Genomic DNA, 14,724 nt, shown 5'->3' on the forward strand with positions numbered 1-14,724 from the left:
TGGACTAAAGCAATTTCTCTGTTCATTTAATCCAGTTTATCACACAAATGGAGGAAGTCTGTTTCGGGAGCACGAGGAGGGGAAGACGGAGCAGACTCGATGACTGCGGCAAGACGGAAGAGGAACATTAATAATTACAGAGAGATTCAAAATGCAAGAAAGACTGCAATTAGTGGAAGTCTAAATAATACACAGCTTCGGGATGAAATGGTTTAAATGTAATTCTTGTGTGGAACAAAGTCAGGCAATAGAAGTTTCTGTAAAAGTTGCAGAGAACTTTTTGATATGATTTTTAATGAGACACAATAATTCTGACCTGGAGAAATCTGAATCTGAATTCCCACAGCAAGTGAACAAACGCTGACGCCCGGCTACTTAGCGTCTCAGCGTGAGCGTGTGCTTGAAGCAAACATGAAGTCATGCCTCCCTCATCATTATGAATACAAATAAAGAGTAGTATAAGCTTTGAGTAAGATGCTTTTGACAAGTATGGCTTAATTGGTTCTCATCTCTAAAATCAACACACAACAACACATTTGAAGGGGAATCTGCTTTTACACTAAACTTCTCAGAGAAATAGTTAATGCAGAAAAAAGATATTGAATGTGGTTAAGAAAACACCCTACTTTTTACATCTTTAATAGTATGTGATAGAATACAATCCATAAAACCCAAGTAAAAGCAACTGTATTCAAATAGTTGGCTTTAGCTAAGAAATATATAGATGTGCAATCTCCACACTACTTCAGGAAGAGCTGCATAATATACCTACAGCATCGAATGTTCATCTGTGACAGTAATACGGATTTCATTCACATAACAGTCATTTACAGACTGGTAACATACCTAGAAATAAAGGTGCATTGCATTTTGAGCAACAAAACTGAATCAATCAGAAGAAAGGTGACAAAACAGGCAAACACTTGGCTAATCATAAGCCGCTGCATTGTGGGAGGACGCTGACAAATCCGCTCTATGATAAGTCATATGCTAAATTCTAAATTTGATTCAAAACATTTTATAAATTAAAAAAAAATCAGCTCAAGTGCTTCTGAACCGAGTAGACAGAATGTGAATCAGCATGCTGACATAGAAACTTGGGCTAAATAATGTAAAACAAAAAAAACAACAAACTTGCATGCTAGTAAAACGGGAACATAAACACGTGTCAAAATGAGTCTGTTCTATTTTAATCTACCTTTAATTTGTACCCTGAATATGTCATCAGCAACAATAACTTTAAAAAAAATGTGTTTTTATTTTTCATTCACATTCGTAAGTGACCTGCGTACGAAAACTCGTTCTTGCTCATAAAATACACCTGATACAAGAGCACTCCACTCATGTATGAATCCGTCAGGTAACACTACCCTCTCCCGACAAGTGTTGCAGATGGTTACCAATACTGCCAGTTTTTACGAGCAAAAATATTCAAACTGGCATCAACAGCAGACTGAGGAAAATAAAAATGAAACATTTAATTTTTCATGCTGATTTTTTCTTCTCCTGTGTTTCTCCATGTCACCGTTTGACCTAATTTGTTCTTTTGGGCTTGTCATGGCAAAGCAGCTCATCCAGCAAACATGCCTGATGAGGTGTGAAGCCTGCACCCAAATTCAGCTCTCCTACCCTCTGCCCACATTCCTGCTCTGCTCTGCTTACTGGAGGTATACATCACTCACAGGCACAGTCTCAGGGTCAGATGGAGGCATCCCTATCCAAACCTGAAACCAGTCAGGCAAACCAGAGATCAGTCACTCCCAGTCTCACAGTCTATTTTCTCCTCAGAGTTGGCGTTGAACTGCAGTAAAGTAAAAACTGACAATATAGTGTGTGCCATGTTCTGTATATTTATTGTTTATTATTTACTTTTACATAAGAAAATTAGATCAACCTGCAAAATAAACTGTATTTATAGACTTTTGTAAACTGGAGTGAGTCGACAGAGGCCCAGGGATTAGTTAAATTATTCAATATTTACTTCGACTGTGTCTGTAAAGAAAGGTTAAAAAAAAATAACGGCTGCACTTTGCTTGTAAACATATTCTCTAGAGGCAGAGAAAACAACAAAGAACTTAGAAAATGTACCAAACCTGAAAAAAACACCCAGCTTGTATTTTATTTAGGTTAAGTAATCATCACCTTACCAGCCATTTACCTTTACAATACATTTCAAAACAACACAGTGTTTCTATGTTTCTGCAGCTTGCAGGAAAAAACAGAAAAAAGTTTGCTAGCAACAAAAGTGAAATGAGTCCGTAATGACAGCGTGGAATGTGTGAATATCAGCTTTCAGAGTCAGGAAAAAAACAAAACAAAAATCATGTAGACTATGTGTAAATAAAAGAAAAGCTGTGAAATATAGGATGAAATGTGTCGGTTATGAGAAGAGGTACTGTGGATGTTTAGATCTTCACCCCTGGCTGTGTCAGTTGGCAGGTGGTAATGGCTGGCAGGGTTATAGATGTTGACATTACGTGGGCAAGGGAACAACCTGGTCGCCGCAGTGAAGAGGACAACGCCGCAGCATTCCAGGTGTTGGTTGCCTATAGCGACTGTGTGGGAGCTCTAGAAGTCCAGGTGTTTGTTGCCGGAAGTGCTGGAGCCACAGGCTGACGCCACCGTGGCTGCTCCTGCCAACTCCCCCCTGCTCACACGACTCACTGTCTCAGACAAGTCTGGAGGCAAATGCAGTCTCTGCACAAATCAAAGAGAGAGAAGAGGGACAGAGGGAGGGGGCAGAGCGTCAGTGCAAGAAGAAAGCTCTGCAGTGGATCAGCATACAGTAGATGTTACTCTTCAGTGATGCTTATTCGCAGAGAGCCATGTTGGGTTGAAATTGCATTAGATGCTTCAGCACTCCCCTCAGCACTGGCAGCATGGAGTAAACCTGCCAGCGTGTTGCTAAATGCTTCAGAGAGCTTTAGGTCTGTTACACCTCAAAGGGAATATATGTATGTGTGTGTGTGTGGTGTGTGTGTGTGTGTGTGTGTGTGTTAGGGTTGTTTTGGAGAATTGTGAATGGGACACAAAATCACTCATTTATGAAGTAAGAGAAAATGTGTGTTCCAACACAACTGTGCCCGGAAAATCTGGATGGATGCGTTTGCATCAGTGCAGCAGCGCTGACTGCTTTACTGTAACACAAATTGTGCTCAGTCTACAAGACAGTCTTTTACAGTAAAGCTTATCTACAGAGCAACCCTGTGCTAACTCAAAGCACAAAGACGCTAAGAGGTTAATGAGGGCCACTCGTGTAAACCCCCCAAACACCAACATGCTTACTGCTATAAAGCTTAAGAGGGGTTTCACACTGCCTGCTCTGCTTTCTCCAGATCTGCCATGAAAGGCTGTCGGCGGCCCTCTATGAACAAAGTCTTGAAGAGCTGTTGAGAGTGTGAGAGGAGGTGAAGTATCTCCGGAGTCAAGTGTGGCCCTGACAATGGTGCTGAGTGGCTTGTTGCCCAAGTGTCTATTGAGGAAGTTAAATCAGAATACTGCCATTCTGGGTACAAGAGAAGTTAAACCCTATAATTTCCCCCTGAAAGAATCTGCCATGACATCTGAAACCCACTGGCCAAAGCCTGCACTCCCACACCTAGCCCACCTCAACCCTGTAAACCTTCCCTGCCCGCCACGTCCTTCCCCTCCAGACATCCAGCATTAGCAGAGCCCTTCCACTCCCACAGATACTTATCTTTTTCCTAATGACTAGGTGTTTGGGTACGGGGTTTAAGAGCGTCATTACTTAGAGATAATCAGAACAACGCCGCACTCTTTACCCCTTCAGGGTAGATGACTTCCAGCCTTTATTTTTTTAGAGTGCTGAAACACCTGAGTGTGTTTTAAATGACTGATCTTCGTGTCTGATATGAAGCCTTCTCTTCCTGCTCCTGTGGCCGACAGCTCAAGTTGTTGAGCATATTGCCTTTGTGTGTGTTTCAGAAAACCATTTGTGAGGCAAACAGAGGAAAGAAGAGTAGTCTTCCTGCAGATTATCTAAGGGAAGGTGAGAACTGAGACACTTGTGAAGGACCTGTAATTTAATGTGAGATGGTAAAGCTAAGGTTACATAGAGGCAAGGAAAATGATTCCCAGTGAAGAACAAACATGAGGCACATAATAAGCATGAACTAAGACTGGTGAGACCAGAAGATGAAGTTGTTAGAAAAACATGAATCTGTTCAACTTCTCTCTGCATGTTAGTCTTTCTTTCACTCCTTTTTTTTTCCACACACATGCACGCACGCACACACAAACATCCCAGGCAAACTCATACACCGGCCTTGAGGGGGCCTCCAGAAGCGCTGCTTTGCTTCCATACCCTGCCAAACCTCACCTGTGTAACCTTTCGTGTCTTCAGCTCACTCGAGTGTGATTGAAAAAGAAAAACAATGCATTGATCAAGCCTGGACTCAGTCCTGCTTAGCGCACTGCAGCGGAAACATGTTAGAGAGAGAGGTAGGAGAAAAATCAATCACATATACATCATCCTCAGTGGGTGAGTTAAAGGGGAAAAAAAGACATCACACCGTTGTCTGGCTGTCACGCACCCACGGGCCTGCCTACACCATGTCTGTTTGGCTCTGGGCTCTGTAAACCCACTGAGCATGTGCAGAGCGAAGGTCAAAGCAATTCAGAAGTGCAGCTCAGCTCCTCTAACCTTTGAGTTCAGGGGCAGATGAGAACAATCAATGGTAACATCAAAGTGGGAGGGAGGAGCAAACAAACCAATCGATTGGTTTGACACACAGGGAAAAGACAGCCTAGTAACAGCCAGCAATCACCACACACATCACTGACAGCCAATATAAGAGCTGATAACTGTTATCAGGGCCAAAAAACGTTCTTCTATACCAAATGAAGTAATCCTAACCATAGCTAAATGCATGAAGACAATCAAATTATTTTCAAAAATTTTGAATTTATCTTTGAAATTTACACCAAATATTTTAAAAGCATTGTAAGTACAGTAGATTATTGTAGCAATGTTTGCAGCAAATGCATTACTGCCCTGAGCATTTCACACTGACAACAAATGAATGGAGGTCAGTGTAGGACTTCGAGAGACATAGTCAGGGAGGCTCTGAATCTGCTTCCCTACGACCTGCACACTCCATGATGTAAACAAGGACATCCGGATAACCCTCAGAGGCATAGTGGGGTGTATGTGTGTGAGAAGTCTTTCTTTGCTGCCTGGCAACCTTCGCGAGGGTGGAGGAAGAGGAAAAACATAAGAAAGGGGCGAGGGGTGGGGGGTGGGTGTTGGAAGGGAGTGGACGGCGGGAAAATAGACCATTGGCTGTGGTGCAGTGGTGGAGGGGGGCAATGTGAAATTGGATGTGTGCTACAATGTTAGTCAATGTGTGTGTGTGTGTGCGTGAGTGTGTGTCTTAGAGCTGTGATGTCAGTGTTCCCTCCCTGGTGGTGGGCAGGGGTAAAGGTCTGTGGTACAGCTCCGCCACCACAGCCAGAGGGGATGGGGCCATGCTGGCAACAGGGCGAGGGGTGACAAAGCTCCAAACGAGCGCTAAGCACTTGAAATGAGCCCTCGGGGTCGGCCCACAGACTAGCTTTGCCTAAGAGGGTTACTAATATCACCCCACAATGGACAATTCCCTTCAGCTTACCAAAGACCCGAAAGACCTGTTTCTCAGAGAATACGGCGTTTTATGCTGCCCGGTCATTTCCACTCTCTGTAGTTTTATTTGTGGATATGACGTCAGTCGTTTAAGGGTCAGAGAACACACTAAATCACTGTTTTGGGCATCTTCTTTTGTTTTGGTTGTGTGCGTTACAATGCAAAGCAGTTGTGTAATATTCCAACATCTAAATGGAGAGATTTTTCCAAGTGGAGCTTACAAGGGACCTACTCACACAAAGCAGCGCCATCAAAGGCATTCCAGTGGTGGTAACGGCTTGCTAATGACTGGAGTATTAGGTGCTAATTTAACGAGTCATTTCTTCCATAGAGTTTTAGCCACACTTTCAAATGGCCCGTGTCACTGTACAGCTTAGGACGATGGGAAACCCAACACCTTGTTAGAACACATGATGACCGGTCTGGCTGTTCCAATCAGATTAGCTGGCACAGGAATATGTTTAAGGAAGTGACAAGATATTTACCATAAACACCTACTTAATCAATCAGTGCTGTAATGCTGACAGCATTTTGTAAAATCGGTGATTTCACTGAAATTACATAAAGCTGAAAATTGCTTCTCTACATTGAAGTCATTACAATCGCAGGGGGAAAAAAGTGACTGAAATCTGGGTACATGCTGTTACCAATAAGATAAGCTTGGGTCATTTTATTAATGCAGAACAATTCGACAAAATGTATTTTTAATATATAGCTCTAGGTCCAGTATTCATAGACTGCGGTCACATTAGAGGTGATACCTTTTGCCAATTCCATTTACTTGAGCGGCACAGCTGCAGTGCAGCCACTGTAAACTAATGTGTACATCTGTCCGTGACACCAGGTCAATGTCTTCCATTTCCAGCCCCATTTCTACAACCAGCCAAGGGTCAAAATGGCAGCAGACTGTTTCACGCCTGAAACTGGTAGACTTGCTGATCTGTTCAGTGACTAAACCAAGGTAAATCGCCTGCCAGCGCTGTAATCCCTCGCAACTCTAAAGTTTCACAGCATTGTGTGGGAAATCATTTGCTGTATCTATAGGAACTAGTATTGGCTTTAACACACCAAAAACCCACATAATGAGGTGATGAACCTTTCTATTCGACAACTATGAGCACATTTACCCTGGCAATTTCGGAGAATACTTCCGCCACCTTCCCAGAAAAAAAAATGCAGAAACAACCCGGCATAAATCCTTTATGCCAATCACTTTGGAAATTCTAGCCCCCCTGCACCTAACAAAAGCTGAGAAGAAGCTCTACCTTTCTCTTCTTTTGTGGTAACAAAGAGCGTAACACAATCCCTGGCCTTGCCCTAAGAATGACCTGTTGACTAGCAAAGTCTTTCTCCTTTAGACTTTGAAATTTTTAAGTAAAAATTTGTTCTCATCCTTTTATTTTGTAAAATTAATTTGACATTATTAATCACTTTTAGAATATTTGGGATTTTATTCTGCATTCTTTTTGGTAATAACATGGTTTATTGTAGTATATTTAACCTTCAGCGTCATTTGAATACTAGCAAAAAATACGCATGAAAGGACGGATGCATTTTCTTGCTTGTTAAGTTGCATACTACCTGATAAAGCTTTTTCCTTTTCCTTTTTCAGGAGACAAGAGAAGAAAGAAACAAACGCAAACTACACTGGAGCTTTCTCAAGTTTCTCTTTGGTAATTGGGTGATGGTCACCTGCTCACCATGTCACCTGCTGTCTGATCCGGGATAATCTAAAAGTCAGGCATACAGACAGTCAGGAGGACTGACAGATAGACAGATACAGACACAGGCTCCTCATCTATTCCGCTTCATGGCCTAATGCATCTGACAGAGTAGGCAGCAGGCAGGCAGAAGGATGAGTAAGCATTTTGAATGTAATTATATTCCCTAACACTGGAAAAAGGGGAAGGGACTAATAACTGACTGAATTTCATTAAAAGCGAGCATGTCCAAACAGGAAATTGATTAGCTGACAATATTTCAAGTTGTTTTTAATACCTAATGGAATGTTTATTCTTGTTCTCTTGAATAGCTAACTCCTCACTTACCCTTCACGCTCCACAGACTGATAAAAAGCAGCATTTGATTGTATCTGTCATGTTACTAAACATGACATGCATGGGAATCAGTTAGCTCTGTGATGATTCTGAATAACTAAATGGACAAACAAGGGCCAAAGTGTAACTGTGCTGTAACACAACAACTTGTTATATCTGTCGTCATCATCTTCAACTAAACCCTCCTCTGGGGTCCTCCGCTTGGGCCTGTCAAGAGCTTTGACAGGAGAAGCGGCGTGGGGCCATTTTGTTTCTTTTCAGTTCAGTTTTGTTTCTCTTTGGAGGGCAGTGTTGGTAAAGACCGTGGGCATTGTAGGGTGAGGGCACATTGACCCTTGTGATGGTGGATAGTGAAAAGAGGGGGGTTAGTTGGTGTTATGAACTTGGGCATAGCCAGAGAGTGCTGGATTTCCCCTGGAGTGACATGGTGCCTGGGGAGAAAGGGAGAAGGATAGAGGGCGAAGAGTACAAACATATCTAAGTGCTGCTTTCACTACCAATAGGCCCATAGCAAAAAGTGCGGTTGCATGGGTTATGACAGCATATCTGGGGGATCTCTTGTGCCCTCCATCCTTCAAACACACATTTTACCCCTCAAACTGTGACTCTGATATTGGCATCCTCAAGCTAAAACCTCACTGGCAACTTTAGTAAGAGCAGGTTGTCTAATGTCCTGCTTTAACAATCACACTTTTGGGAATTTAGAATGATTTAGTAAGAAAAAAAAACAAAGAAAAGCAGAGCTATAACAGTAAGATTTAAGCTGACAATGATTTACCAACTATTGGTGTTTACAGGTGAAGTGTATCATTTCTCCCTGTTTTTTGGGGGGCTACAAATCAAGTTTACTTTAAATTTTACTTCCAATATGCACACACCGGCCACTTTGTTAGGTACACCTAGCTAGCTGAATCCGTTTACCATCATGACTACCTTAATTCTTTGTGGCAGAGATTCAGAAAGGTGCTGGAAACATTTCTGAGAGACTTTGGTGAATAATGACATGGCAGCACTACACAGCTGGTGCTCTGCTGGATTGACATCTGGTGACTGTGGAGGCCATTTGACTACAGTGAACTAATTGTCATATTCAAGAAATACCTGCTGGAAGCAGACACTAGAAGATGGGTATACTGTGGTGATACAGAGATGGACACAATACTCAGTTATGCTCTGCATTTAAATGATCTGCAATCGGTACTAAGCGGCTCAAAGTGAGTCAAAAAATCTCTCCCACACCATTAAACCTCCTCCAACAGCATGAATTGTGATACAAGGCAAAACAGATCCATGATCTTGTGTTTAGGCCAAATTCTCATCCGAATGTCACAGCAGAAATCAAGACTCATCAGACCAGGAGATGATTTTCTTCTGAGGTGTGCTCATGCAAATTGTAGCCTCAGTTTCAGTTCTTAGCTGCCAGGAATGATACCCAGTGAGGTCTCTCGCTGCTGTGGCCCATCTGCTTCAGGGTTCGATAAGTGGTGTGCTCAGAGATGCTCTTCTGAATGATTATTTGGTTTACTTCTGTATTCTTACCAGCTCAAGGGAGTCAGTCCTCTGACCTATGGCAGAGAACTGCTACTCAATAGATATTTTCGGGGGGGTTGGACCATTTTCTGTAAACTCTAGAGAGGTTGTGTGGAAAAATCCCAGTGGATCAGCAGTTTCTGAAAAACTCAGACCAGCAAGTCAGGCAGCAAATACTATATCACACTCAATGTCCCTTAAACTTCATTAGGTTGTTTTGATCCTGTTCTTATGTGTAAATGCATTGAGTTGGTGCCATATGATTGACTCATTAAATATTTGTGTTCAAAAAGATGAGATGAGGACTTCTACCCAATGAAGTCGGGTGCAAGTGTATATGAAATCTGTTTATATTTTAAATCAGAAGAATAACAGAAGTAACAATGTAAAGAAATAATTGAGATTTAGATTTTTTTTACTTGCAGAGGTGATTGGAGCACTGAAACAATTCACGTCTCACCTCAGGGTGAGTTTGGAGGAAGCACCAGTCATCATAGCTTTGCATAAATACTAGGAAAGAATAGACTCTTTCCGAAGACAGCAAAACTATCCAGCTAACAATGCTAAATCTCACTAACAGTAGATTCGATATGCACTAAAGCTGCATGTTTTATGAAGCGCTCGTTACTTCAAAAACTCTACTACCCTTTCACGAAATCGTCTGTCACTGTTTCAGTAACCCAAAAAATAAATAAATACAAATTTGAAAAAAATAAAATAAAATAAAACCTAGAACATTTCCACAGATATTTTGTCATCTATTATTCATGTATTTTTTGGTGCTGCACTCAGTCTACAAGTGCGCACACTTGTGTACAAAAACAGACAGACAGACACGCACGGCTACTTTCCTATGCATGTGTCACACAGAGGTACTTACAACATGAGTGCACAAAGCAGAATTGTACATCTAGGGTTACCTAAACCTGGCTTTAGCTCCCACTAACAAGTCTTGTTCTTTCTTTCATCATTTACTGTGATAAGAGTTCACGCACTTTACAGGCATAACATTTGGCAAAGTGAAAGGTCGTCTGGAGGTTACTGTGTCAGCCTGGGTAAGTGGCTGACCCTTCGGGAGGGGTGTGGAGTAATGACTCTCACAGACAAAGTCTAGTGTGCAAGAAAAAGACCAGAACTGAAGGCAAAATCAAAATAAAAGGAGAACACAACAATATATCATCGGCCATTTAAAATGTCTTCAGTGCTGCACGTTATTAAAACTACAAGTTTATAAACTTAACCTGCTCTTACCTCTCTTACTAACATATTGCACATAGCATTGCTGTGTAATGTAAGCCATGAGATGCACATGACACCAGCACTCTGGTTAAGCGTGTCTGCAACTGAAAATGGCAGCATATACACTGTAAACAAAGGCACAGCTGTGTATAAGAATTATGGGCCAATTCTTTACACTGGGGCCAAACAGTCTCTCCAATTGCAGGTTTCTGCCATGAAGTTCACCTGCTAAATCTTTTGGAGCCAAGCAGCAGTTAAACAACTAAGATTTAGCAAAAGATGGTTGAAGCTAAGGAGGAAGAAAAAAATTCAGGAAAAGAGAATCTGACGAAAAACAAACTGTGGGGATCACGTCAGGTTCACCAAAGAAAACTATACATTTACACATGTAATGCTTTTTATGCTGAGTGTGACATTACATACATATCTGCGTATACCTAAGACATACATGCTCGCTCGCATCTTTCTCTGTTACTCTGCCCGGATGAATAAAGAAGGGTGGGTATAATCCATCACCAGTTGATAGTCCTCACAAAAAAGAAGCCCTTTTTGCTGAGAGGACAGCCCTTGTGTGGACAAAGACCACCATACTGGGGACTTCATAGGACCCAGCTGAAAAGGTGTTGCCCAGAGTAACCCCATTCACACTAACAGGCATGCTGGCCAAAGCCAGTCATTACTGCTGACTTGGACCAGCCGGGCCACACATAGACCAGCCTAGAGCCTCTAAGGCCATTCACTCCACATCAGCCTACAGGCAATCAGCCTGAACTCTGCCATTGGGGAGCATCTAGAATTGTTACCATTCTATTCGACTGTCCATCTTGGGAGCTTCAATATAAGCATGCTTTCAGTAAATTTATAAAATGCATAAATATGGTTTAAGTGGTTAATACTTATGCCTATTCATAAAACAATCATAATCATGCGTAAATAAGCCGAGAGATAATTTATCACACGCTGACATCTCATTTATTTACTGAATTTTCAGTAACAATCTGTTTGGCAGCTACTCTGAGCACAAAACAAAACAGCTCTTGTAGTATTGGTATTAATAGCTGAACACTATATATCCAATAGAACTGTACACCACGGACGAGTAGTCGTTCTCGTTATAATTTTTTGAAGTCAGCCACATGGACGTTGGCATGGAGCTTCGTTCTCAATGACTCTGACCTGTGGTGACCTTAGAAGACTTGTGGGCAAGGAAACTTAAAACACATCTGTAAGAAGTAAAAACTGGTGTTACTGCAGACCACAGACATGTTGGTTGAAAACATATTTTTTCACCTTTTTCATACAGGCCGTCTGGATTTATTTTGTAATTTTGGCTGTAAAATTCCAAAATATTCATATTTTTCAGAAATTATTTGAAGTTTCTCTCTAAGCCCAGAATGGTTAAGGATGTAATGTAAAGTAATGTAAAGCTCATATAGTAAAATCTAGGCACAGCTGATATTTCTGTCTACGTTCAGACAGCAGTACCTTGTGAATGCTTTGTGCTACAGAAAATCACAGAATATTCCCGTAAATCGCGTCTTCTCTTCTTTCCAAACCTGTTTGAATTTTGTCTGTAGCACAAATGGTGAGCTAATGGAGTTAAAGAGTGCTTGTAAAACGGGCACACCACCAGGCTAATCGTTTAAAAAAAAAGGGGAGGGGGGGTAAATAACACAGTACAGGTGGAATACGTTTTTTCCTTTACAACAGACGATAAACTGGAAAATATCTCCCATCTGAGGTAAATTAAAACAACAAATAGCACTGAAAGTAACTACGTAACCATATTTTGTATTGAATTTCTCTGGCACACCAACATACTTCAGTCCCTCCCCCCTCCTTCTCTCTCCCCCATTTGCCCTCCATCGCCACTCCACCTCCACCTCTGCTCTCCTCTCTAGTTCCCTCCCTGTGGGCAGGTGGTTGTGTAAATTTAGCCACAGCTAGGTAAGGTGCTTCCTGGGTAGACTGTTGGCAAAGCCACCTTTAGGGTGTTCAAGATGTCAAAGGGAATGAGGCATCACCTCGGCTGCCCTGTCAAAAAATTCACCACCTTCCATTTTGCCCATAACCACTAGGTCCTAAAAACACTGTGGGTGATGGGGAATTCTTGTTTTGTGTTTTCTAATTTAGCCTGAAAAACACCAGCCATGACCTAACCCAGAGCGCTGGCTGAGTGTTAATTGTGAAGCATTACTAAAGCTATTAAAACAGTGAGCCAAGGCCTGGGGAGAACACATGCTAAAGTTAAAAATCAGACAGCGCTAAATGCATGTTATACCCTCCCTGCAAATGACCTATAAGAGGTGACACTTCAGAGAATGTCGAGATTTTAAAAGAATGACAAGAAACAAATGTTCTGAGATAGATGGCTGTGACTATTGTTTGTTTGTCAGCATGAATGTGCACAAAACAACCAAGATGATTTTCATGAAACTAGGTTAGTCAAAAAGTATTGACTAAGAACCCCTTAAATGTTGGTGCAGCTACAAATCACTTCTTTGAACTGCAATGATCACTGTAATAAGCTTCCAAAGCAAAATAAGACAAAATATTCTATTTATTAAAGGATTTTACAGCAAGATTTTCAAAAAAGCAGATGTTTCATCAAACACTGCAGGTGTTTTAAACACCTTTTCACAAAATCATAGTTTTTTGTTTCACTTCTTTACCAATTAGGCATGAGAAATTTTATTTGGTGTATTTTTTCATGCTTTTCTTTTCTCTAAAAGTGCAAAAATGTTAGGTTTGGTGTTGAGGAAAAAAAATACTGCATGGAAAGTGTCATTTACAGTTATATGAGTGACTAGAAAAGGGTCTTTATCATGCAGGAAGGAAGAAAGGAAGAAGAAGGAAGTGATGAATCAATGCATTATCTCAACAGGAATAATTTTAGCATCTTAAACGGGATCTTAAATAAGCTCTTATGAGGGTTTATTTTAAATAAACTAATTTATAATGTCAACTATGACGATACAACTAGTGCATTTTTTTCCATGATTAGATAATGTTGCATTTGTGCCAATTATGAAGCACTATTAACTTCAATATGTTAAAAGAACTGAATAGTGAGAATTAAATATGACGTGTGCAGAATGAAACTGTTTCATGTCTTAAAGCTGTGTACCTCTGCAGCTCCATTTGTGGATTTTTTGAAGTTATGGGCAACTGAAAAAAGTTTAATGTGAAATGTATGAACCCCTGGTATGTACCACTAGCATATTGCAGTTGTAGGTTGGTTATTATTTAGGTTAGGTAGGTTACAATCGCTCAAAATTAGTTTTACTAATTTCAGAAAAATGCTTTTGTAATTACTATGTGTTTCATTTTGCTGGTAGAGCTTTAGAAAACTATTGCAGTGTTTCTTTTTTTTTTTTTAAGGAAAAGCTTTTCTGTGGTTAGGGTGGTGAGGTTTATTGTCAAAAACCTTTGATCACAAAACCACAAACGCTTGAGGAGACTAATGAGTAAGAATATTAGTTTAAGCCATGCAATTAGTGTGCAATTATATTCTGTGAAGTTTAAAAGAAAAAGAAAGTATAGAGGTGGATACAGAGTACCGTTGATATCAAAAGAATAGCAAAATTGGAAAGCAGTTCAGATGTGACTATCAGCTTCTTCATTCTCCCTGATGTGGAGTTAGGCGTTTTGCTGGGAAATGGGCGGCCTGCCAGATTGGGGCCAAGTCAGAGTTGTCAGGGGATTACAGTTCTGCCTTGCTCACTGCAGGGGGTGCGGAGTGGGCCTCAATTACCCTGGAGCGGTGTGTTTGATTTGGCCCGGCACTTTTGGGGACAGACCAAAAGCTGAATAATGCACCATTAGCAACTCAAAATCCTGCCGTAAAATGAGTCCACTTATGCATCACATACAGTAATTGTGTGTCTATCAAAGGCTGGCAGGTCCACACCAATTACCCTGATAACAACAAAACAATCAATGCATAATATTATCTGCTGAACACCTGTGGGTGCCCACAAACATCCAAGCTTTCCTGTTTAAAACTTCTACCGCTCATTCAAAGTCTGTCACTAACACACTGTGGGGTAATGAAGTGTCAACTTTGGAGCGCAAAAGCACTAAAATGCAAGGTTGCTCTGATATAATGTGGGAAAATGTGTTATGGTACAGATGTTTGTATTTACAAATACATGCAAGACGCTAGACTGGGGGAGAGACAGAGCGTGTGATGACAGAGCTAGAGAGCAAGAGAAAGAGAGCGAGTAAGAGAGGGAGATCCCACGACTCTGGCTACAG

The 14,724-nt window shown here is 41.2% G+C and overlaps 1 protein-coding gene across 1 annotated transcript in view; it reads right to left on the minus strand.

Moving 5' to 3' along the window:
* Positions 1 to 1,830: 1,830 nt before the first annotated feature.
* elp4 (elongator acetyltransferase complex subunit 4) overlaps positions 1,831 to 14,724 on the minus strand; it is a 53,459-nt gene continuing 40,565 nt past the window's right edge. Inside the window, exon 10 of the mRNA XM_085167354.1 lies at positions 1,831 to 2,697. Within this exon, the coding sequence (XP_085023480.1) occupies positions 2,569 to 2,697 (129 nt within the window). The 3' untranslated portion in view covers positions 1,831 to 2,568. The remainder of the gene's footprint in view (positions 2,698 to 14,724) is intronic.

The sequence above is a fragment of the Neolamprologus multifasciatus genome, chromosome 1 (assembly GCF_963576455.1).
Source record: "Neolamprologus multifasciatus chromosome 1, fNeoMul1.2, whole genome shotgun sequence".
In the NCBI taxonomy this organism is placed as follows: Eukaryota; Metazoa; Chordata; class Actinopteri; order Cichliformes; family Cichlidae; genus Neolamprologus; species Neolamprologus multifasciatus.